General features: G+C 49.5%; 1 protein-coding gene across 4 annotated transcripts in view; it reads right to left on the bottom strand.

The window, feature by feature from the left end:
- The window catches only part of ARHGEF12 (Rho guanine nucleotide exchange factor 12), a 176,144-nt gene extending 156,531 nt beyond the window's left edge, over positions 1-19,613 (bottom strand). For all 4 annotated transcript variants that reach the window (XM_073656647.1, XM_073656648.1, XM_073656646.1 and 1 more), the window contains exon 1: positions 19,286-19,613. In XM_073656647.1, the coding sequence (XP_073512748.1) occupies positions 19,286-19,317 (32 nt within the window). In that variant the 5' untranslated portion in view covers positions 19,318-19,613. The remainder of the gene's footprint in view (positions 1-19,285) is intronic.
- Positions 19,614-23,104: the final 3,491 nt, after the last annotated feature.

Raw genomic sequence — 23,104 nt, 5'->3', positions numbered from 1 at the left:
TACAAAACAGCTTCATTTCTGATATGTTGGCTGGTTTCCTTCCATGGACTGCTCGCTTCAGGTCCTTCCACAACATTTCTATAGGATTAAAGGGGTTGTCCAGTATTAAGCTACAATTCTGAAGGCACACTGTTACTGCAGACTTGTGAATGCTCGCAGCACATGTATGGCACACTGCGAGGATTCTCCGGTGCTCGGCACAAATCCGCATGTGATTTACATACATGTGGTGCCACCAATTATATGGGCACAGCCTCCCTCAATCCAAGTGTATTGAGAGAGACCATATAGTCTAGTTGGAAAGTGCCCGGGAGCATGCATACTTGCAGTTACGTGAACACCCGCGCCTGGCACCGGATAATATCCACAGCACTCTCAGCACAATGTGAGGATTCAGAAGTCTGCAGTCTCATAGAGGGACTGCAGACTTGTAGCTTAAAACCCCTTTAAAGGTCAGGACTTTGACTTGATCAAGCCAAAATTTCTACTTTATTCTTCTCTAACCATCCTTTTGTAGAACGACGTGTGCAATTTGGGTCATTTGCTTCCTGCATGATACATAACTTAAATATTCAATGTTCCATCAATGAGAAGAAGTCTTACCCAGATATAGCACACAGACCATAATGCTACCAACACCTTGTTTCAGACATGATATCCTGTTTGTACTTTTCTTATTTAAACCAAAAAGCTCTATTTTAGTCTTATCCATCCACAAATACCCTTTTGGCTTGTCCACGTGAACTTTAGCAAACTGCAGATGGGCAATAATGTTCTTTTTTGAAAGTAGCAACTTAAGGCCACGTTCACACGGTCACTATTTTACATCAGTATTTGTAAACCAAAATCATGAGTGGAACAATCAGAGGAAAAGTATAATAGAAACACATCACCTCTTCTGTATTTATCACCCACTCCTGGTTTTGGCTTACAACGATTGAGGTAAAAAACTGAATGTGTGAAAGTGGCCTTATCCTTGCAATCCTGCCATGCTTACCAATTGTCCCTGATCGTTCATTCATGAACCTTCATATTAACTAATATGAGAGAGACCTTCAGTTGCTTAGAGGTTACCTTGGGTCCCGCTGTGATCTGGAGGCCTATTATACTCCTTGCTCTTGGAGTGATCTTTGTTGGTCTCTCACAACTTGGGAGGGTAATAATGGTCTTGAAATTACTCCATTTGTATACAATCTACCTGACTGTGAATTAGTGGACTACAAACTCTTTACAGATGGTTTGGTAACCTTTTCCAGCCTGATGAGTATAAACAACTCTTCTTTCGAAGTCCTCAGAAATCTACTTTGTTCATGCCACGATACTTTCAAGAATGTGTTGCGAGGATCAGACATTGATAGATCCTTTTTCTATAGAAAAAACAGGTCGCCCACTCACATCTGATTGTCATCCCTTTGATTAAAAGACACCAGTCTCTAAGGTTACGTTCGCAAAAAAATATGCAAGTGACCAATTTTACTGTGAACGTAGAAAATCTGCAACATCAAAAACTGACCAAAAGTTGATCGTGGGAACGTAGCCTAATTTCAACTTCAAATTATCTGCTAATTGTAGAGGGTCACATATTTTTGCCATTCATTGACATGATAGTGGATTATTTTGCTCATCTATAAAAAAAATAGTCTAATTTTTTTTTATTCATTTGTTTGATTTAGTTCTTTATCTACTTTTAGGACTTGCATGAAAATCCAATTAGTTGCAAGTCAAAATTGCGCAAAAATCTGCAAAATTCCGAAGGGTTCACAAACTTTCAAGCACCAGTGTGCATGGTACTCTACATATCCCAGAGACCATGCAGGCTTTGTGCACAGCCTGGTAAGCCAGGTTTAGTTTAGACTGATGCATAGCGTAGATGGATCATCATCTGTCACCAGTAATGTAAAGCGTTACTACAGCTTATGAAGTCCTGCATAAACACATCTAAAACAATAATTACAGAACAGTAACAATAATTACATGGCTGTATATGGCCCTGTGCATAGTATTCAGCACGGCACTAATAGCATGCTTGCTACTACAATGGCAGGCAACCAAAGCTGCTTTCTAGAAATGTAATTATACTCCATGTGTGATCCACAATTGTGCCTGAGCAGTGGGCTACAGACAACCAGACTGTAATTAAAGGGGGTTTCCACCCTAAGGCAGCTTGAGGAATACCAGCAGAGTGCAATATATACAATGTTAGGCCATGTTCCGCATGTGCAAAACCATTGCATTTTGTGCCACTGCGTTTTTTGCTGCACCAAACACCACAAAAAAGCAATCTGATTTGATTATTGTGGGGTTTTTATACATTTTTGGTGCAGACTTGAAGATATTTTTTTTTAGTGTAGAAATACTAGAATTTAGAGCTTAAAAATGCATTTGCGTTTTTTATATGCATTATTTCAGGCTGCCCATACAAAACCTAAAAAGGGGAAAACACACTAGAATAGAACATTGGAGCATAGTTTTCCACACAAGGACAAACTATTAGCGAAAAGTGCAGCTTGCAGAATACTGGTTGTGTAAAGCACACTGTTAGGATTCAGCTCTGCCTGCCTGTTTGAGCAGCCACAAGCACCCAATTTGCACACTAGTGGTCGAGAGCCGACTAGCTTCACATCCGCCTCTAAGGCTCTACTGAGGGAAGCCTGTGAGAAACTAGTGAACACGTGACTAAGTATGGAACTGGCTAGGAGAGCCCAATCTAAGTGTGTACATTGCACACTGTTAATTGTGGGTAAGCTGCATTGCTTGTCCAAAGTTTTTGTGTCGAAATTATTCAATGTCTAAAAGCAAAAAATAAAGTTTGAGCGCTATGTTTAACATCAGCGTCCATTTGATATTGAGCGGATTATGTCACAATAATGGGATTGGACTGACACTTTCTGCCTTGTCCACTTAAAGGGGTATTCCCATTAGGAACATGCCGTAAGTGTATAGTGGAGGCCATGTATTATGAGAATGAGACGCTTCGGATGGATATACAGATTAGATGGATGCTGGCTGAACGATACTTCGGCTGACAGTCATCTCTCCCACACACAAGGGCTTATCTCACGGAGGACAAGGTGATCGTCATCTCTCCCGACCATCAGTCGGCTGGTGTCCCTATACTCAGACTGTTGGCCGAACCCATCAATATTGGCGGGGTCAGCCATCTATAGTATATATTGGGTCCTTACATCTCCATCAGAGGTAGCTGGAATTAATACTTCCTGACCGCAGTGGAAAGGTGGCAATAATTCCATTAATTATATTGTTCTAAAGATAATGCAGGTCTCCCTGGTGGTATCTGCATATACTGTACATCTATGGGACATGCCGTAACTGTGAGAGATGGGGACACTTGGTATGTGAGATATCCATCACACACGAGCCCGTCCCCCACGTGGACTGTGCAGATCACCGGCATTCTGCACACACACGTAGTAAGAAGCCGGGGCGACTACACACCAATACAGCACGTACTCCATAGAAATGACCCAATCAATGGGGACAGATAAGTATGGTACATATCTAGCAAGTCACTTTGAAGATTTTCATCAAGATGAGACGAATAGTGAGACAAACGTGACGTCGACTTGCTACTGCCCGCATTACACAAGCACTAATAGAGACCATGCATGGAAAATCCAAAGTCTGGGACTGTGTATATTTCTAGAGAAGCTGAAAGAACAGTACCTGAGTGTCCCCAGCACCATGGAAAAAGTGATGGGATAATAGCCTGGCTGCAGCACGTAGGGGTCTGACACCCCACAGACAGAGGGGCCTTGTGCACAGCCGCACATACAGGTCATACACAACCATCTACAATTGGGGGGAGAGGGCCCTGCACAAGGGGGACGCCCAGAACAACATCCCCATAGATTACACACCAACCTCACTCACCCTGCAATATCATTCAATCGAAAAACTCTTACCATTTACTCAATTTCTTAATTCCTCTGCAAATGCATCAATACAAAGGGAACCCATCAGCACGTCTTCACATATAGGGGGCGGTCTAGACGCATGTTCCCCAATACAGAATAACATCATTTCTGTAAGAATCCGATGTGCCAGTCATGAGAAAGCCAGACTAGAAGCCATATGCAAATCAGGCTACAAGTGCTGTAGGGGTGTGCCAATGCACTTAAAAGAGGCCATCCATGAGAATTGGCACACCCCCCGTGCACTTACAGTCTGATTTGCAAATGGCTTCTAGTCTGGATTTCTCATGACTGGCACAATGAATCTCTACAGAAAAGGTATTATTTTTATTGGTAGACAAGGGCCCACAGCCGTACCTCTATGTAAGAGGTCTGTAGGGGGCGCTTAGGAGCGCAGAGCACGGCTTGCAGCATGTACAGTGAATCCTATGATGGGAAATTTAGAGACTGGATATTCATATAATTGCAGTCCAGCGTGCCAAACTTATTAACTCCTGATGCCAAAGACCCTTCTAATCAGCAGGAACATTCAAATAACATGGCAATAAACCATGGAGACAGGAACATTTTATACCAATGGTTCTAAATAGGTAAAACAAAAAAAACACAACAGTAATACTCCCCTCGCAGGTCCCCCGGCCCCAATTACTCCCCTCGCAGGTCCTCTGGCCCCTGCAAGTGTTTATACCCCCATCTCAGCACACAGGCTGTGCTAGTAAATTCCTGCTCACCCAATTGGCCACTGAAGTGGAAACCATGGCCAGCCAATGATTGGCAGAGCGGGATTTCTTGGGCATCAAGAAGGGCCCTGGAAGTAGTAGAAAGCACAAAGGACCGGGGGAGAATTGCAACAGGTGTAGCTAGGAATTGGCGAGCTGAGGATTGCTTCCTTCATTTTTGCAACTCAATTTTAAATCACTGAATAACTTCTTTAAAAAGGTTTTTGGGAAATGAAGTAAAAAATTAAATAAAAATAATAAAAATAAATAGAAAAATAGACCAACTTACAAAACTAGCACCAAATGTATTTTTTTTATTTAAATGCACACAAAAAAAAAAAAAAGGTTCTCCAAATACCTTTTGGCCAGGTTCACACATTATGCAGTTTTTTGTTAAATTTGGTTTGTGGGAACTGCACCTAAAGTCTACAATAAACAGTACAATGTGAATGAGGGTTTTTTTGTTTTTTTTTAAAAAAAAAAAAAAAACACATGAGTGAGGCTGGAATAAAACATTGAGATTTACAATATATGGCTGTATATGGTGGATGTGGGTGGTGGGGAGTAGCAGTGGCGGAGGAGCGGACACAGGAGCCGCCTGATGCAGCCTACCCTGTGGCAGCTACTAAAGAAAATGAATATTCACTGCTCCACACGCCCATGGGCGTGGAGAGCAGTGAATATTCATTTTCCTTAATAGCGTGCACATTGTACCCGCAGCGCGGCTCCTGCAGCGTCCGTGCCCGCTATTAAAGTCCATGAATATTCACTACAACACACTCCCCATGGGTTGTAGTGAACATTCATGCACTTTAATAGCGGGCACACAGACCACAGAGCGGAAGCAGGAGCCGCACTGCGGGTACAGTGTGAGCGCTATTAGGGAGAATGAATTGTCACTGCCATGCGCCATCACACAGGTAAGTGCTGTGCCGGAAGAGTCACTGCTCCCCACGCCGGGACTGTGTGCGTTGGGAGCAGTGACTCTTCCGGTATAGCACTTCACTGTTGCGGATGGTCTCCTGTGGGATCTCCTCCCAGACCTGGACTAAAGCATCCACCAACTCCTGGACAGTCTGTGGTGCAACGTGACGTTGGTGGATGGAGGGAGACATGATGTCCCAGATGTGCTCAATCGGATTCAGGTCTGGGGAACGGTCGGGCCAGTCCATAGCTTCAATGCCTTCTTCTTGCAGGAACTGCTGACACACTCCAGCCACATGAGGTCTGGCATTGTCCTGCATTAGGAGGAACCCGGGGCCAACCGCACCAGCGTATGGTCTCACAAGGGGTCTGAGGATCTCATCTCGGTACCTAATGGCATTCAGGCTACCTTTGGCGAGCACATGGAGGGCTGTGCGGCCCTCCAAAGAAATGCCACCCCACACCATTACTGACCCACTGCCAAACTGGTCATGCTGAAGGATGTTGCAGGCAGCAGATCGCTCTCCACGGCATCTCCAGACTTCTGCTTTATTAGAAAATTCCTAGAACGGCTTTTTTCTTTACTTCGAGATGTTTTGAGGGGGGTGCTCAAACGAGACGTCATCAGGTTCCATCACAGCTTCTATTACTCTCCCCCTGGAACAAGACATTGGCAGCGGGTGGTGCCCCTGACACAGCGGGTGGTGCCCCTGACACAGCGGGTGGTGCCCCGCAACTTTTTTCACTGAAACGAAACGTCATCAGGGGTCAGCGGAGACAGAAGGAGGGCGAGTGAGGATGATGATCCGTTTGAGGACAGTGACAGAAGCTGCGGGAGGCGTTGCGGTCACTTCTCTGCGAATGATTCTGGACATCAGCAGAGGGTGGCAGTGATAGAAGATGTGGTAAGTGACCGCTGCATTGCCCCCTGATGACATCCTGTTTCGGGGGATTGTGGAGGGAGGCTTTGCTCTACTCCCGGCACTATATCATCACATACAGCTATGTAGTCTGTTATTACATTTCTCAAACTGAGAAACCTGTTCCAAGCTATCGTGGGGGCCTGTTTTTTTGTTTGTTTTTATCTTCACCTCTATGTTGAGGTCGGTTATGATTGGTCAACATCATACAGGGGGAAGAAGAAAATGCCCCACATTATTAATGGTTAAAATTGCAAAGTGCTTACAAAAACAAGCAGATTTACAATTGTTTCCCTATTAAAAATCCTCTTCATTCTCAAGAGTGTTGGGATTTTTACTTTTCTTTAATACTTATAAACTGGGTTACTGGCCACCTAGCTGGAGAGCAACAATCCGGACCAGATTAGAGTCTGTGCGCTACTCTGATGCTGCTGCCAAAATGTCGATCTTCAGGAGCGCGCTGCCCTCAGCAAATAGGAAGCCAGGAGCGATGTACTCCTGAAGCTTAAACTTAACAACTACCCTTTAACAGCAGGTGACTAGTGCCACGTGTGTTGGGGTCTGATTGACTTATTTCAAGAACCAAAGCAGCGCCTTGTCGCCATGCACTGGCAGTGTCAGAGAAGGAGGACAACTAATCCTGAATGTGCTACACAGCCAGCCCTCTTCATAAAGAACACTAATCAGGTACCAACAAAAATATACTAGTAAAGCTTTTAATAAAGCTCATCAATATTCCATCAGCGCAGACGTCTAGTAAAGGCAGCAGGTGACAAGTGGCCGCTGACTGTCTACAACCGGCATGTCAATGTCACGTCACTGCTGGAACGGTGTTGCTGCAGAAGGAGAGTACACACTGTTTTTAAGGAGGTAGCAAAGAGGGAGAAGGTTGGAGCTGTACACGCTGGTAGTATAAATGGATCTGTTGCCGTAATTAGAAACTACTGGGTGCCGTACCTGATTGTGATTGCAGCTAACAGAGGAAAAAACAAGGGTAGTGTCTGGCACAACCAACTGGATAAAAACTATAAAGGGGTTGAGGTATTTAAGTTATATGGACTTTTGATTCAATAAACCTAAAGTTTTTATCCAGTTGGTTGTGCTGGAAACTCATTTTTAACTCTATACACGGTTTTTATTTTACTTTGGGTCCTGAATTGATTAAGCTGAGGTTGTCCAGTACAGGACAAACCTTAGGCTATGTTCAGACGTAGCCGACACCGTACACAATAGGTCTGCTCTGCGATCGTATTTGAATTATTGCAGATTTCAACGCAGACTGAATTCTTTATTGTAGTCAGTTCTGAACATCTGTAACATCCACTGTGCGAGAAGAAGGTGTCAGACACAGAACAAGGTTAGCTAAATTACAATCAAGTCCTGTGGCCATCAAGACCACTGCGTAGTTTGGCTGCAGAAATACAACCCCAATAATCTTAATTCATATGCATCACAGAAGTAATGAATGCAGAGACACAATATTCTGCATCTCCAGTGATGGTCCAACCAGCGCAGAAATGATGCAGTATTGTAGCCATTCATGGCCAAAAGGAGAAAAAGAAGCAAAATAATAAAGCGGGAGAAGATGATGAGGGAAGCAGCATTCTGTACACGAGAGCAGGAGAAGGACATCATCAGAGCAGAGGACCGGGCACATTCAGCTCCTTATGCAAATCACTAAATTATAGCAACACAATATGAACCAACGCTGTGACCGAAAATCAATGAAAACTGACACTCAGGTGAGCACAACTGGAGGACGGGAGTCTGCAATATCCAAACATTACTGTGATACCAGCACAGGATGAAGACGGAAGACAGAATTCTACAATAGGAACGGACCACAGGTCTCTGCTCACAACACCAGGGCGGAAACAGCTACAGTGTAGAGGACACTGGTGACAACTATAACATGTCAGTAACAATGCAGAGGACCGCACAACACCAGGGCGGAAACAGCTACAGTGTAGAGGACACAGGTGACAACTGTAACATGTCAGTAACAATGCAGAGGACCGCACAACACCAGGGCGGAAACAGCTACAGTGTAGAGGACACTGGTGACAACTATAACATGTCAGTAACAATGCAGAGGACCGCACAACACCAGGGCGGAAACAGCTACAGTGTAGAGGACACTGGTGACAACTGTAACATGTTAGTAACAATGCAGAGGACCGCACAACACCAGGGCGGAAACAGCTACAGTGTAGAGGACACTGGTGACAACTATAACATGTCAGTAACAATGCAGAGGACCGCACAACACCAGGGCGGAAACAGCTACAGTGTAGAGGACACTGGTGACAACTGTAACATGTCAGTAACAATGCAGAGGACCGCACAACACCAGGGCGGAAACAGCTACAGTGTAGAGGACACTGGTGACAACTGTAACATGTCAGTAACAATGCAGAGGACCGCACAACACCAGAGTGGAAACCGCTACAGTGTAGAGGACACTGGTGACAACTGTAACATGTCAGTAACAATGCGGAGGACCGCACAACACCAGGGCGGAAACAGCTACAGTGTAGAGGACACTGGTGACAACTGTAACATGTCAGTAACAATGCAGAGGACCGCACAACACCAGAGTGGAAACAGCTACAGTGTAGAGGACACAGGTGACAACTGTAACATGTCAGTAACAATGCAGAGGACCGCACAACAGCAGGGCGGAAACAGCTACAGTGTAGAGGACACTGGTGACAACTGTAACATGTTAGTAACAATGCAGAGGACCGCACAACACCAGAGTGGAAACAGCTACAGTGTAGAGGACACTGGTGACAACTGTAACATGTCAGTAACAATGCAGAGGACCGCACAACACCAGGGCGGAAACAGCTACAGTGTAGAGGACACTGGTGACAACTGTAACATGTCAGTAACAATGCAGAGGACCGCACAACACCAGGGAGGAAACAGCTACAGTGTAGAGGACACTGGTGACAACTGTAACATGTCAGTAACAATGCAGAGGACCGCACAACACCAGGGCGGAAACAGCTACAGTGTAGAGGACACAGGTGACAACTGTAACATGTCAGTAACAATGCAGAGGACCGCACAACACCAGAGTGGAAACAGCTACAGTGTAGAGGACACTGGTGACAACTGTAACATGTCAGTAACAATGCAGAGGACCACACAACACCAGGGAGGAAACCGCTACAGTGTAGAGGACACTGGTGACAACTGTAACATGTCAGTAACAATGCAGAGGACCGCACAACACCAGGGCGGAAACAGCTACAGTGTAGAGGACACTGGTGACAACTGTAACATGTCAGTAACAATGCGGAGGACCGCACAACACCAGGGCGGAAACAGCTACAGTGTAGAGGACACTGGTGACAACTATAACATGTCAGTAACAATGCAGAGGACCGCACAACACCAGGGCGGAAACAGCTACAGTGTAGAGGACACTGGTGACAACTGTAACATGTTAGTAACAATGCAGAGGACCGCACAACACCAGGGCGGAAACAGCTACAGTGTAGAGGACACTGGTGACAACTATAACATGTCAGTAACAATGCAGAGGACCGCACAACACCAGGGCGGAAACAGCTACAGTGTAGAGGACACTGGTGACAACTGTAACATGTCAGTAACAATGCAGAGGACCGCACAACACCAGGGCGGAAACAGCTACAGTGTAGAGGACACTGGTGACAACTGTAACATGTCAGTAACAATGCAGAGGACCGCACAACACCAGAGTGGAAACAGCTACAGTGTAGAGGACACAGGTGACAACTGTAACATGTCAGTAACAATGCAGAGGACCGCACAACACCAGGGCGGAAACAGCTACAGTGTAGAGGACACTGGTGACAACTGTAACATGTCAGTAACAATGCAGAGGACCGCACAACACCAGAGTGGAAACCGCTACAGTGTAGAGGACACTGGTGACAACTGTAACATGTCAGTAACAATGCGGAGGACCGCACAACACCAGGGCGGAAACAGCTACAGTGTAGAGGACACTGGTGACAACTGTAACATGTCAGTAACAATGCAGAGGACCGCACAACACCAGAGTGGAAACAGCTACAGTGTAGAGGACACAGGTGACAACTGTAACATGTCAGTAACAATGCAGAGGACCGCACAACAGCAGGGCGGAAACAGCTACAGTGTAGAGGACACTGGTGACAACTGTAACATGTTAGTAACAATGCAGAGGACCGCACAACACCAGAGTGGAAACAGCTACAGTGTAGAGGACACTGGTGACAACTGTAACATGTCAGTAACAATGCAGAGGACCGCACAACACCAGGGCGGAAACAGCTACAGTGTAGAGGACACTGGTGACAACTGTAACATGTCAGTAACAATGCAGAGGACCGCACAACACCAGGGAGGAAACAGCTACAGTGTAGAGGACACTGGTGACAACTGTAACATGTCAGTAACAATGCAGAGGACCGCACAACACCAGGGCGGAAACAGCTACAGTGTAGAGGACACAGGTGACAACTGTAACATGTCAGTAACAATGCAGAGGACCGCACAACACCAGAGTGGAAACAGCTACAGTGTAGAGGACACTGGTGACAACTGTAACATGTCAGTAACAATGCAGAGGACCACACAACACCAGGGAGGAAACCGCTACAGTGTAGAGGACACTGGTGACAACTGTAACATGTCAGTAACAATGCAGAGGACCGCACAACACCAGGGCGGAAACAGCTACAGTGTAGAGGACACTGGTGACAACTGTAACATGTCAGTAACAATGCGGAGGACCACACAACACCAGAGTGGAAACAGCTACAGTGTAGAGGACAATGGTGACAACTGTAACATCTCAGTAACAATGCGGAGGACCGCACAACACCAGAGTGGAAACAGCTACAGTGTAGAGGACAATGGTGACAACTGTAACATCTCAGTAACAATGCAGAGGACCACACAACACCAGAGTGGAAACAGCTACAGTGTAGAGGACAATGGTGACAACTGTAACATCTCAGTAACAATGCAGAGGACCGCACAACACCAGAGTGGAAACAGCTACAGTGTAGAGGACAATGGTGACAACTGTAACATCTCAGTAACAATGCAGAGGACCGCACAACACCAGAGTGGAAACAGCTACAGTGTAGAGGACACTGGTGACAACTGTAACATGTCAGTAACAATGCAGAGGACCGCACAACACCAGGGTGGAAACAGCTACAGTGTAGAGGACACTGGTGACAACTGTAACATGTCAGTAACAATGCGGAGGACCGCACAACACCAGAGTGGAAACAGCTACAGTGTAGAGGACACTGGTGACAACTGTAACATGTCAGTAACAATGCAGAGGACCACACAACACCAGGGCGGAAACCGCTACAGTGTAGAGGACACTGGTGACAACTGTAACATGTCAGTAACAATGCAGAGGACCACACAACACCAGGGCGGAAACCGCTACAGTGTAGAGGACACTGGTGACAACTGTAACATGTCAGTAACAATGCAGAGGACCACACAACACCAGGGTGGAAACCGCTACAGTGTAGAGGACACTGGTGACAACTGTAACATGTCAGTAACAATGCAGAGGACCGCACAACACCAGGGCGGAAACCGCTACAGTGTAGAGGACACTGGTGACAACTGTAACATGTCAGTAACAATGCAGAGGACCACACAACACCAGGGCGGAAACCGCTACAGTGTAGAGGACACTGGTGACAACTGTAACATGTCAGTAACAATGCAGAGGACCGCACAACACCAGGGCGGAAACCGCTACAGTGTAGAGGACACTGGTGACAACTGTAACATGTCAGTAACAATGCGGAGGACCGCACAACACCAGGGCGGAAACAGCTACAGTGTAGAGGACACTGGTGACAACTGTAACATGTCAGTAACAATGCAGAGGACCACACAACACCAGGGCGGAAACCGCTACAGTGTAGAGGACACTGGTGACAACTGTAACATGTCAGTAACAATGCAGAGGACCGCACAACACCAGGGCGGAAACCGCTACAGTGTAGAGGACACTGGTGACAACTGTAACATGTCAGTAACAATGCAGAGGACCGCACAACACCAGGGCGGAAACAGCTACAGTGTAGAGGACACTGGTGACAACTGTAACATGTCAGTAACAATGCAGAGGACCACACAACACCAGGGCGGAAACAGCTACAGTGTAGAGGACACTGGTGACAACTGTAACATGTCAGTAACAATGCAGAGGACCACACAACACCAGGGCGGAAACAGCTACAGTGTAGAGGACACTGGTGACAACTGTAACATGTCAGTAACAATGCAGAGGACCGCACAACACCAGGGCGGAAACCGCTACAGTGTAGAGGACACTGGTGACAACTGTAACATGTCAGTAACAATGCAGAGGACCACACAACACCAGGGCGGAAACCGCTACAGTGTAGAGGACACTGGTGACAACTGTAACATGTCAGTAACAATGCGGAGGACCGCACAACACCAGAGCGGAACCCGCTACAGTGTAGAGGACACTGGTGACAACTGTAACATGTCAGTAACAATGCAGAGGACCGCACAACACCAGGGCGGAAACGGCTACAGTGCAGAGGACACTGGTGACAACTGTAACATGTCAGTAACAATGCAGAGGACCGCACAACACCAGGGCGTAAACAGCTACAGTGTAGAGGACACTGGTGACAACTGTAACATGTCAGTAACAATGCAGAGGACCGCACAACACCAGAGTGGAAACCGCTACAGTGTAGAGGACACTGGTGACAACTGTAACATGTCAGTAACAATGCGGAGGACCGCACAACACCAGAGTGGAAACCGCTACAGTGTAGAGGACACTGGTGACAACTGTAACATGTCAGTAACAATGCGAAGGACCGCACAACACCAGGGCGGAAACAGCTACAGTGTAGAGGACACTGGTGACAACTGTAACATGTCAGTAACAATGCGGAGGACCGCACAACACCAGAGTGGAAACCGCTACAGTGTAGAGGACACTGGTGACAACTGTAACATGTCAGTAACAATGCGGAGGACCGCACAACACCAGAGCGGAACCCGCTACAGTGTAGAGGACACTGGTGACAACTGTAACATGTCAGTAACAATGCAGAGGACCGCACAACACCAGGGCGGAAACAGCTACAGTGTAGAGGACAATGGTGACAACTGTAACATGTCAGTAACAATGCAGAGGACCGCACAACACCAGGGCGGAAACAGCTACAGTGTAGAGGACACTGGTGACAACTGTAACATGTCAGTAACAATGCAGAGGACCGCACAACACCAGGGCGGAAACAGCTACAGTGTAGAGGACACTGGTGACAACTGTAACATGTCAGTAACAATGCAGAGGGCCGCACAACACCAGGGCGGAAACCGCTACAGTGTAGAGGACACTGGTGACAACTGTAACATGTCAGTAACAATGCAGAGGACCGCACAACACCAGGGCGGAAACCGCTACAGTGTAGAGGACACTGGTGACAACTGTAACATGTCAGTAACAATGCAGAGGACCGCACAACACCAGGGCGGAAACAGCTACAGTGTAGAGGACACTGGTGACAACTGTAACATGTCAGTAACAATGCAGAGGACCACACAACACCAGGGCGGAAACAGCTACAGTGTAGAGGACACTGGTGACAACTGTAACATGTCAGTAACAATGCAGAGGACCGCACAACACCAGGGAGGAAACCGCTACAGTGTAGAGGACACTGGTGACAACTGTAACATGTCAGTAACAATGCAGAGGACCGCACAACACCAGAGTGGAAACCGCTACAGTGTAGAGGACACTGCTGACAACTGTAACATGTCAGTAACAATGCAGAGGACCGCACAACACCAGGGAGGAAACCGCTACAGTGTAGAGGACACTGGTGACAACTGTAACATGTCAGTAACAATGCAGAGGACCGCACAACACCAGGGCGGAAACAGCTACAGTGTAGAGGACACTGGTGACAACTGTAACATGTCAGTAACAATGCAGAGGACCGCACAACACCAGAGTGGAAACCGCTACAGTGTAGAGGACACAGGTGACAACTGTAACATGTCAGTAAAAATGCGGAGGACCGCACAACACCAGAGTCGGTCACACCAGAAATCAGGAAGGGTGCCCGCCTGTGGACAGCTACAATCACACACATACAATAGTGGGCTACAACTGCAATGCCACAATCACACAGACACACACAATAGTGGGCTACAACCAGGGCTGTGGAGTTGGAGCCCACTTTGGTGGAGTTGGTATAAAATGGACCGACTCCTAAAATATACACTGCTCAAAAAAATAAAGGGAACACTTAAACAGAATATAACTCCAAGTAAATCAAACTTCTGTGAAATCAAACTGTCCACTTAGGAAGCAACACTGATTGACAATCAATTTCACATGCTGTTGTCCAAATGGAATAGACAATAGATGGAAATTATTGGCAATTATCAAGACACCCTCAATAAAGGAGTGGTTCTGCAGGTGGGGACCACAGACCACATCTCAGTACCAATGCTTTCTGGCTGATGTTTTGGTCACTTTTGAATGTTGGTTGTGCTTTCACACTCGTGGTAGAATGAGACAGACTCTACAACCCACAGAAGTTGCTCAGGTAGTGCAGCTCATCCAGGATGGCACATCAATGCGAGCTGTGGCAAGAAGGTTTACTGTGTCTGTCAGCGTAGTGTCCAGAGGCTGGAGGCGCTACCAGGAGACAGGCCAGTACACCAGGAGACGTGGAGGGGGCCGTAGGAGGGCAACAACCCAGCAGCAGGAACACTACCTCCACCTTTGTGCCAGAAGGAACACTGCGAGAGCCCTGAAAAATGACCTCCAGGCCACAAATGTGCATATGTCTGCACAAACGGTTAGAAACCGACTCCATGAGGGTGGTGCGAGAGCCCGACGTCCACAGATGGGGGTTGTGCTCACAGCCCAACATCGTGCAGGACACTTGGCATTTGCCACAGAACACCAGGATTGGCGAAGTCGCCACTGGCGACCTGTGTTCTTCACAGATGAAAGCAGGTTCACACTGAGCACATGTGACAGACGTGACAGAGCCTGGAGACGCCGTGGAGAGCGATATGCTGCCTGCAACATCCTTCAGCATGACCAGTTTGGCAGTGGGTCAGTAATGGTGTGGGGTGGCATTTCTTTGGAGGGCCGCACAGCCCTCCATGTGCTCGCCAGAGGTAACCTGACTGCCATTAGGTACCGAGATGAGATCCTCAGACCCCTTGTGAGACTATATGCTGGTGCGGTTGGCCCCGGGTTCCTCCTAATGCAGGACAATGCCAGACCTCATGTGGCTGGAGTGTGTCAGCAGTTCCTTCAAGATGAAGGCATTGAAGCTATGGACTGGCCCGACCGTTCCCCAGACCTGAATCCGATTGAGTACATCTGGGACATCATGTCTCGCTCCATCCACCACCGTCACGTTGCACCACAGACTGTCCAGGAGTTGGCGGATGCTTTAATCCAGGTCTGGGAGGAGATCCCACAGGAGACCATCCGCAACCTCATCAGGAGCATGCCCAGGCGTTGTAGGGAGGTCATACAGGTACGTGGAGGCCACAAACAATACTGAGCCTCATTTTGACTTGTTTTAAGGACATTACATCAAAGTTGGATCAGCCTGTAGTGTGTTTTTCCACTTTAATTTTGGGGGTGACTCCAAATCCAGGCCTCCATTGGTTAATAAATTTGATTTCCATTGATGATTTTTGTATGATTTTGTTGTCAGCACATTCAACTTTGTACAGAACAAAGTATTCAATGAGAATATTTCATTCATTCAGAGCTAGGATGTGTTATTTGAGTGTTCCCTTTATTTTTTTGAGAAGTGTATAATAAATTGGGTACAGTAGTTCAATGCAGTTTGTGGGGAATATTTTTTCATAACAATTTGGGCAAGTAATGAAATGTCCTATAAATGTCTGTCCTATTCCTGATCTAAGGATCTAGACTTTTAGCTGAGATTAATCTGTGCTGCAGTAAATTTATCACTTAAACATGAGCCATGTATGAGGGAGTCTGAGTCATGGAAATTGAGGAGTCGGAGGTTTGACTTACCGACTCCACAGCCCTGGCTACAACTGCAGTGCCACAATCACACACACACACACAATAGTGGGCTATAACAGGAGCTTTTGCTCTTATTTTACTCCCCTCTGTCCTGGAGTATTCTGACATACGGCTCCAGTTTTTATTTAGTGCTAATTTTTGGGTCCACCAGGGGCGGTGATCACAGATTCACAGATCCTCTGGGGCGTGTCTTTATGCTGCTTTGCATAATTACCCTGTGAGCCATTTTCCCTTGTAAAACCATAAAAATTTGCACTAAACTTTGCACTAGATAAAAAGGCCCATATCTTTAGAAATCATATGTTGTATTTAAAAAGAAAAGAAAACTTAATATTGAGGGGAATAATGGAAATGAGACAAAAGAATAAACTGTCCATTTTAGACCTGGTGACAGATCTTCCTTAAAATGTGACCATTAAACTTTCCCAACAAGTGAAGAAAGCTCCGCATAACACACCGGACTACAGCATCACCGATGTACGACTCACTATTACATGTGATCTCCCCCATCTACGGCAGGTGTATAACGAGGAGGTCTCATCATTACATGTGATCTCCCCCATCTACGGCAGGTGTATAACGAGGAGGTCTCATCATTACATGTGATCTCCCCCATCTATAGGAGATTATTAGAATGGTGGGGGTCTATTACTACATGTGATTGCCCCATGTCTGGCAGGTATATAGTGTTGTAGTCCTCTATTAAATGTACCCCCTCCCCATATATGGCAAGTATTTAATGCTGGGGTCTCTGTTATTACATGTATCCCCAATACATGGCGCATCTCTATTATTATATACATGTCCGTCCCCCTCCTCTATGACAGGTAAATAATGGTATATAATGTTGCAGTTTATCATTACTCGCACCCCCATGTATCACACATTTTCCCTCACCTGCACTTCCTATACGTTCCCCACTAGCTGGACAATCCCCCCTCTCCCCCGGTCCTCGTGTACGTTCCCCAGCAGTTGCGCATTCCCCTCTCCCCCGGTCTTCCTATACACTCCCCAGCAGTGGTATATCCCCTCTCCCCCGGTTCTCCCATACGTTCCCCAGCAGTCGCACATCCCCCTCTCTCCCTATACACTGCCCAGCAGCTGCACATCCCCCTCTCCCCCGGTCTTCCTATACACTCCCCAGCAGTGGTATATCCCCTCTCCCCCGGTCCTCGTGTACGTTCCCCAGCAGTTGCGCATCCCCCTCTCCCCCAGTCTTCCTATACACTACCCAGCAGTGGTATATCCCCTCTCCCCCGGTCCTCGTGTACGTTCCCCAGCAGTCGCGCATTCCCCTCTCCCCCGGTCTTCCTATACACTACCCAGCAGTGGTATATCCCCTCTCCTCCGGTCCTCCCGTACGTTCCCCAGCAGTCGCACATCCCCCTCTCCCCCGGTCTTCCTATACACTACCCAGCAGTGGTATATCCCCTCTCCTCCGGTCCTCCCGTACGTTCCCCAGCAGTCGCACATCCCCCTCACCCCCGGTCTTCCTATACACTACCCAGCAGTGGTATATCCCCTCTCCCCCGGTCCTCCCAGCAGTCGCACATCCCCCTCTCTCCCTATACACTCCCCAGCAGCAGCACATCCCCCTCTCCCCGGGTCTTCCTATACACTCCCCAGCAGTGGTATATCCCCTCTCCTCCGGTCCTCCCGTACGTTCCCCAGCAGTCGCACATCCCCCTCTCCCCCGGTCTTCCTATACACTACCCAGCAGTGGTATATCCCCTCTCCCCCGGTCCTCCTGTACGTTCCCCAGCAGTCGCACATCCCCCTGTCTTCCTATACACTCCCCAGCAGCAGCACATCCCCCTCTCCCCCGGTCTTCCTATACACTACCCAGCAGTGGTATATCCCCTCTCCCCCGGTCCTCCCGTACGTTCCCCAGCAGTCGCACATCCCCCTGTCTTCCTATACACTCCCCAGCAGCAGCACATCCCCCTCTCCCCCGGTCTTCCTATACACTCCCCAGCAGTGGTTTATCCCCTCTTCCCCGGTCCTCCCGTACGTTCCCCAGCAGTCGCACATCCCCCTCTCCCCCGGTCTTCCTATACACTACCCAGCAGTGGTATATCCCCTCTCCCCCGGTCCTCCTGTACGTTCCCCAGCAGTCGCACATCCCCCTGTCTTCCTATACACTCCCCAGCAGCAGCACATCCCCCTCTCCCCCGGTCTTCCTATACACTCCCCAGCAGTGGTATATCTCCTCTCCTCCGGTCCTCCCGTACGTTCCCCAGCAGTCGCACATCCCCCTCTCCCCCGGTCTTCCTATACACTACCCAGCAGTGGTATATCCCCTCTCCCCCGGTCCTCCTGTACGTTCCCCAGCAGTCGCACATCCCCCTGTCTTCCTATACACTCCCCAGCAGCAGCACATCCCACTCTCCCCCGGTCTTCCTATACACTCCCCAGCAGTGGTTTATCCCCTCTTCCCCAGTCCTCCCAGCAGTCGCACATCCCCCTGTCTTCCTATACACTCCCCAGCAGCAGCACATCCCCCTCTCCCCCGGTCTTCCTATACACTCCCCAGCAGTGGTTTATCCCCTCTTCCCCGGTCCTCCCGTACGTTCCCCAGCAGTCGCACATCCCCCTCTCCCCCTCTCTTCCTATACACTCCCCAGCAGCTGCACATCCCCTCTCCCCCGGTCCTCCCGCACGCTCCCCTGCAGCCGGTGCCCCGGTTCTCACCTGTCCGAGGCCGCAGGCTGTATTCCGCTCATTGGGTTCCTCGGGGGTCTCCTCTCTCAGCCAAGTTGCATGTTAGTTGCACTCTCGCTAGACTCGGGGTCCCGGGCTCAGTCTTCCCGCCCCGCAGGGGGATGGAAACTCCAAGCAGCAGCTCATAAGGGCACTGGGGACCGGGAGGCCGGAGGGCTAGGCGGAAAAAGTCACCAAAACAAGAGTTTTCTTCTGCCGGTACTCAAGGGTACTAAGTACCAGCACCTCTCCGGGACTCATCATGCTCAACGCGCATGCGCGCGGAAATCTCGCGTAGCTGGAATCGGCGGCGCATGCGCTATTCGCCTAGGTGAGTTACTCTTTTTGCAAATCCCCTTACTGAATTGCGCATGCGCCCTCACGTCACCACCAATTACGAGCGACTCGGGAACTTGCCAGGAAAAGCTTAGTGGCGAGAGCTCCGCCTGCCTTCGCTGTTCCCGCGTCTCGCGGTGTTATTGCCACTGCTTTGAAAACAGACACGATGCGCATGCGCGGTTGGCGCACAGGACTTTTACCATTTTATGAGACATTTTATATTATAATCTATTTATTAAATGATAATATTTATTCCACAATCGATTATTTCTGGTATTTGTAGCTGATGAACGGAGTTACTGACAGAAAGTCCAGAAAAATGGCCGCCAGCACAGTGACTGCGCTGCCTGACTGCACTGGAGCCTGTTGGTCATGTATTTGTGGAGCATTGCAACCTCTAGAATAAATAGGAGACGTCACAGTCCTTAAAGGGGGTGTCCAGTGAGACCAAGTTATCGCCAGGCGCTAATTTACTGATTGCTGGGTGTCCGACTGTAGGGACCTGCACCGAGTGGCAGGGGGTCCGACCGCTGGGTCCTGCACCGACTGGCAGGGGGTCTGACCGCTGGGACCTGCACCGACCGGCAGGGGATCCGACCGCTGGAACCTGCACCGACCGGCAGGGGATCCAACCGCTGGGACCTGCACCGACTGGCAGGGGATCCGACCGCTGGGACCTGCACCGACTGGCAGGGGGTCCGACCGCTGGGACCTGCACCGACCGGCAGGGGGTCCGACCGCTGGGACCTGCACCGACTGGCAGGGGGTCCGACCGCTGGGTCCTGCACCGACTGGCAGGGGGTCTGACCGCTGGGACCTGCACCGACCGGCAGGGGATCCGACCGCTGGAACCTGCACCGACCGGCAGGGGGTCCGACCGCTGGGACCTGCACCGACTGGCAGGAGGTCCGACCGCTGGGTCCTGCACCGACTGGCAGGGGGTCCGACCGCTGGGTCCTGCACCGACTGGCAGGGGGTCCGACCGCTGGGTCCTGCACCGACTGGCAGGGGGTCCGACCGCTGGGTCCTGCACCGACCAGCAGGGGGTCCGACCGCTGGGACCTGCACCGACCAGCAGGGGGTCCGACCGCTGGGACCTGCACCGACTGGCAGGGGGTCCGACCGCTGGGTCCTGCACCGACTGGCAGGGGGTCCGACCGCTGGGTCCTGCACCGACCGGCAGGGGGTCCGACCGCTGGGACCTGCACCGACCAGCAGGGGGTCCGACCGCTGGGACCTGCACCGACTGGCAGGGGGTCCGACCGCTGGGACCTGCACCGACTGGCAGGGGGTCCGACCGCTGGGACCTGCACCGACCAGCAGGGGGTCCGACCGCTGGGACCTGCACCGACTGGCAGGGGATCCGACCGCTGGAACCTGCACCGACCGGCAGGGGATCCAACCGCTGGGACCTGCACCGACTAGCGGGGGGGGGGGAGGGGCACTTATAGTCCTGTCAGTATAGCAGCCAGTCTGATACCGGACCACCACTCTATCCATTCTCTATGGGACGGCTGGAAAGAGCCGAAGCAGCGCTCAGCAGCCCCCCATAGAGAATAACGGAGCGGAGGTCGGACCTGCTGCTCTAACAGGGATGTAAGTGCGCTGTCCTGTCAGTCGGTGCAGACCCCAGCGGTCGGACACCCGTGATCAGTAAGGTTACCACCTATCCTGTGGACACGGGATAACTTGTTTTACCTGGACAACCCCTTTAATGCCGTAACGACCTATGACGTTCATTTTCGTCATAGTCTGATAAGGGCTGTGTGCAGCGGCCTCAGGAGCAGAGCCTGCTTCATGCCAAACAGACGCCAGCTGTGTTACGTTGCCACCATCAATCAGAGCACACTGCCATCACTTGTATGACCAGTGCTAGCGTAAACGGGCTGCAGTTCCAATGGACGCAATCGTATGGCACCGATGGGTGACCATAGCAGCTGTGGGGCTGCTGGAGACCGTCACCTATATATTGCAGTGATACAGAGATATCACAACATATAGTATGTGATCATACAATCACAGGTTCAAGTTTCCTAATGGGACTTAAAAAAAAGTTTTTTCCTAACAGTAGAATATGTTCCGTTATAGACTATGGACATCTCTATTTTTTGTGGATGATCGATCTGCAAATCAAAACTGAAACAGGTCCAATTTTCATCCGCATTGTAGATAAAGATCAGCTATTGAAGTCAATGAGTCCTTTAAGAAAATGGATAGGACCAACCATGTGGCTTGTACTGCCTGTTTTCCAGTGTCTAAAGGTAGCACAAGCTAGGCTGGGGAACCTTTAGCTTTTTACTTTGCTTATAAAAAAAAATACGCCACACTGAAGAGAAAAACTGACACACCGACCAAAATCAGATGAAAATTAGAAAAAATAAAACACTGATTAAAACCTGACATGTGAACGGGGCCTTAGCCCTTAATCAGATGTCAGTGACTTTTCGTGTATGCAAAAAAATGTCCGATTTAGGCCAGTTTTTTGTACGTACACCCCAGCACTTTGATTGACAGTTCGCTCTGAAGATACACGCTGCTCCCTTAGCTGTCAATCAAATTGCTGGGGCGTGCTAACAACCGCTGCTCAATGTGTACTGAGTGGTAACTGTTGCTGCTTCGTGCGCAGCCCCCATGTTGCTTCGTGCACAGCCCCCATGTTGCGTCGTGCACAGCCCCTCTGTTGCTTCGTGCACAGCTCCATGTTGCTTCGTGCACAGCCCCATGTTGCTTCGTGCACAGCCCCATGTTGCTTCGTGCACAGCCTCATGTTGCTTCGTGCACAGCCCCACGTTGCTTCGTGCACAGCCCCCATGTTGCTTCGTGTACAGCCCCATGTTGCTTCGTGCACGGCCCCATGCTGCTTCGTGCACAGCCCCCATGTTGCTTCGTGCACAGCCCCCATGTTGCTTTGTGCACAGCCCCCATGTTGCTTCGTGCACAGCCCCCATGTTGCATCGTGCACGGCCCCCATGTTGCTTCGTGCACTCGTGCACAGCCCCCATGTTGCTTCTTGCACGGCCCCCATGTTGCATCGTGCACGGCCCCCATGTTGCTTCGTGCACGGCCCCCATGTTGCTTCGTGCACGGCCCCCGTGTTGCGTCGTGCACGGCCCCCGTGTTGCATCGTGCACGGCTCCCATGTTGCATCGTGCACGGCCCCCATGTTGCTTCGTGCACGGCCCCCATGTTGCTTCGTGCACGGCCCCCATGTTGCATCGTGCACGGCCCCCATGTTGCATCGTGCACGGCCCCCATGTTGCTTCGTGCACGGCCCCCATGTTGCTTCGTGCACGGCCCCTATGTTGCTTCGTGCACAGCCCCCATGTTGCTTCGTGCACGGCCCCCATGTTGCTTCATGCACTGCTTCGTGCACAGTCCCCATGTTGCGTCCTGCACAGGCCCCGTGTTCCTTTGTGCACAGCCCCCGTATTGCTTTGTGCACAGCCCCCGTGTTGCTTTGTGCACAGCCCC

The sequence above is a fragment of the Phyllobates terribilis genome, unplaced genomic scaffold (genome assembly GCF_046119375.1).
Source record: "Phyllobates terribilis strain yellow unplaced genomic scaffold, ASM4611937v1 Scaffold_12__6_contigs__length_324123572, whole genome shotgun sequence".
In the NCBI taxonomy this organism is placed as follows: Eukaryota; Metazoa; Chordata; class Amphibia; order Anura; family Dendrobatidae; genus Phyllobates; species Phyllobates terribilis.
This window is presented reverse-complemented; position numbering and strand designations above follow the sequence as displayed.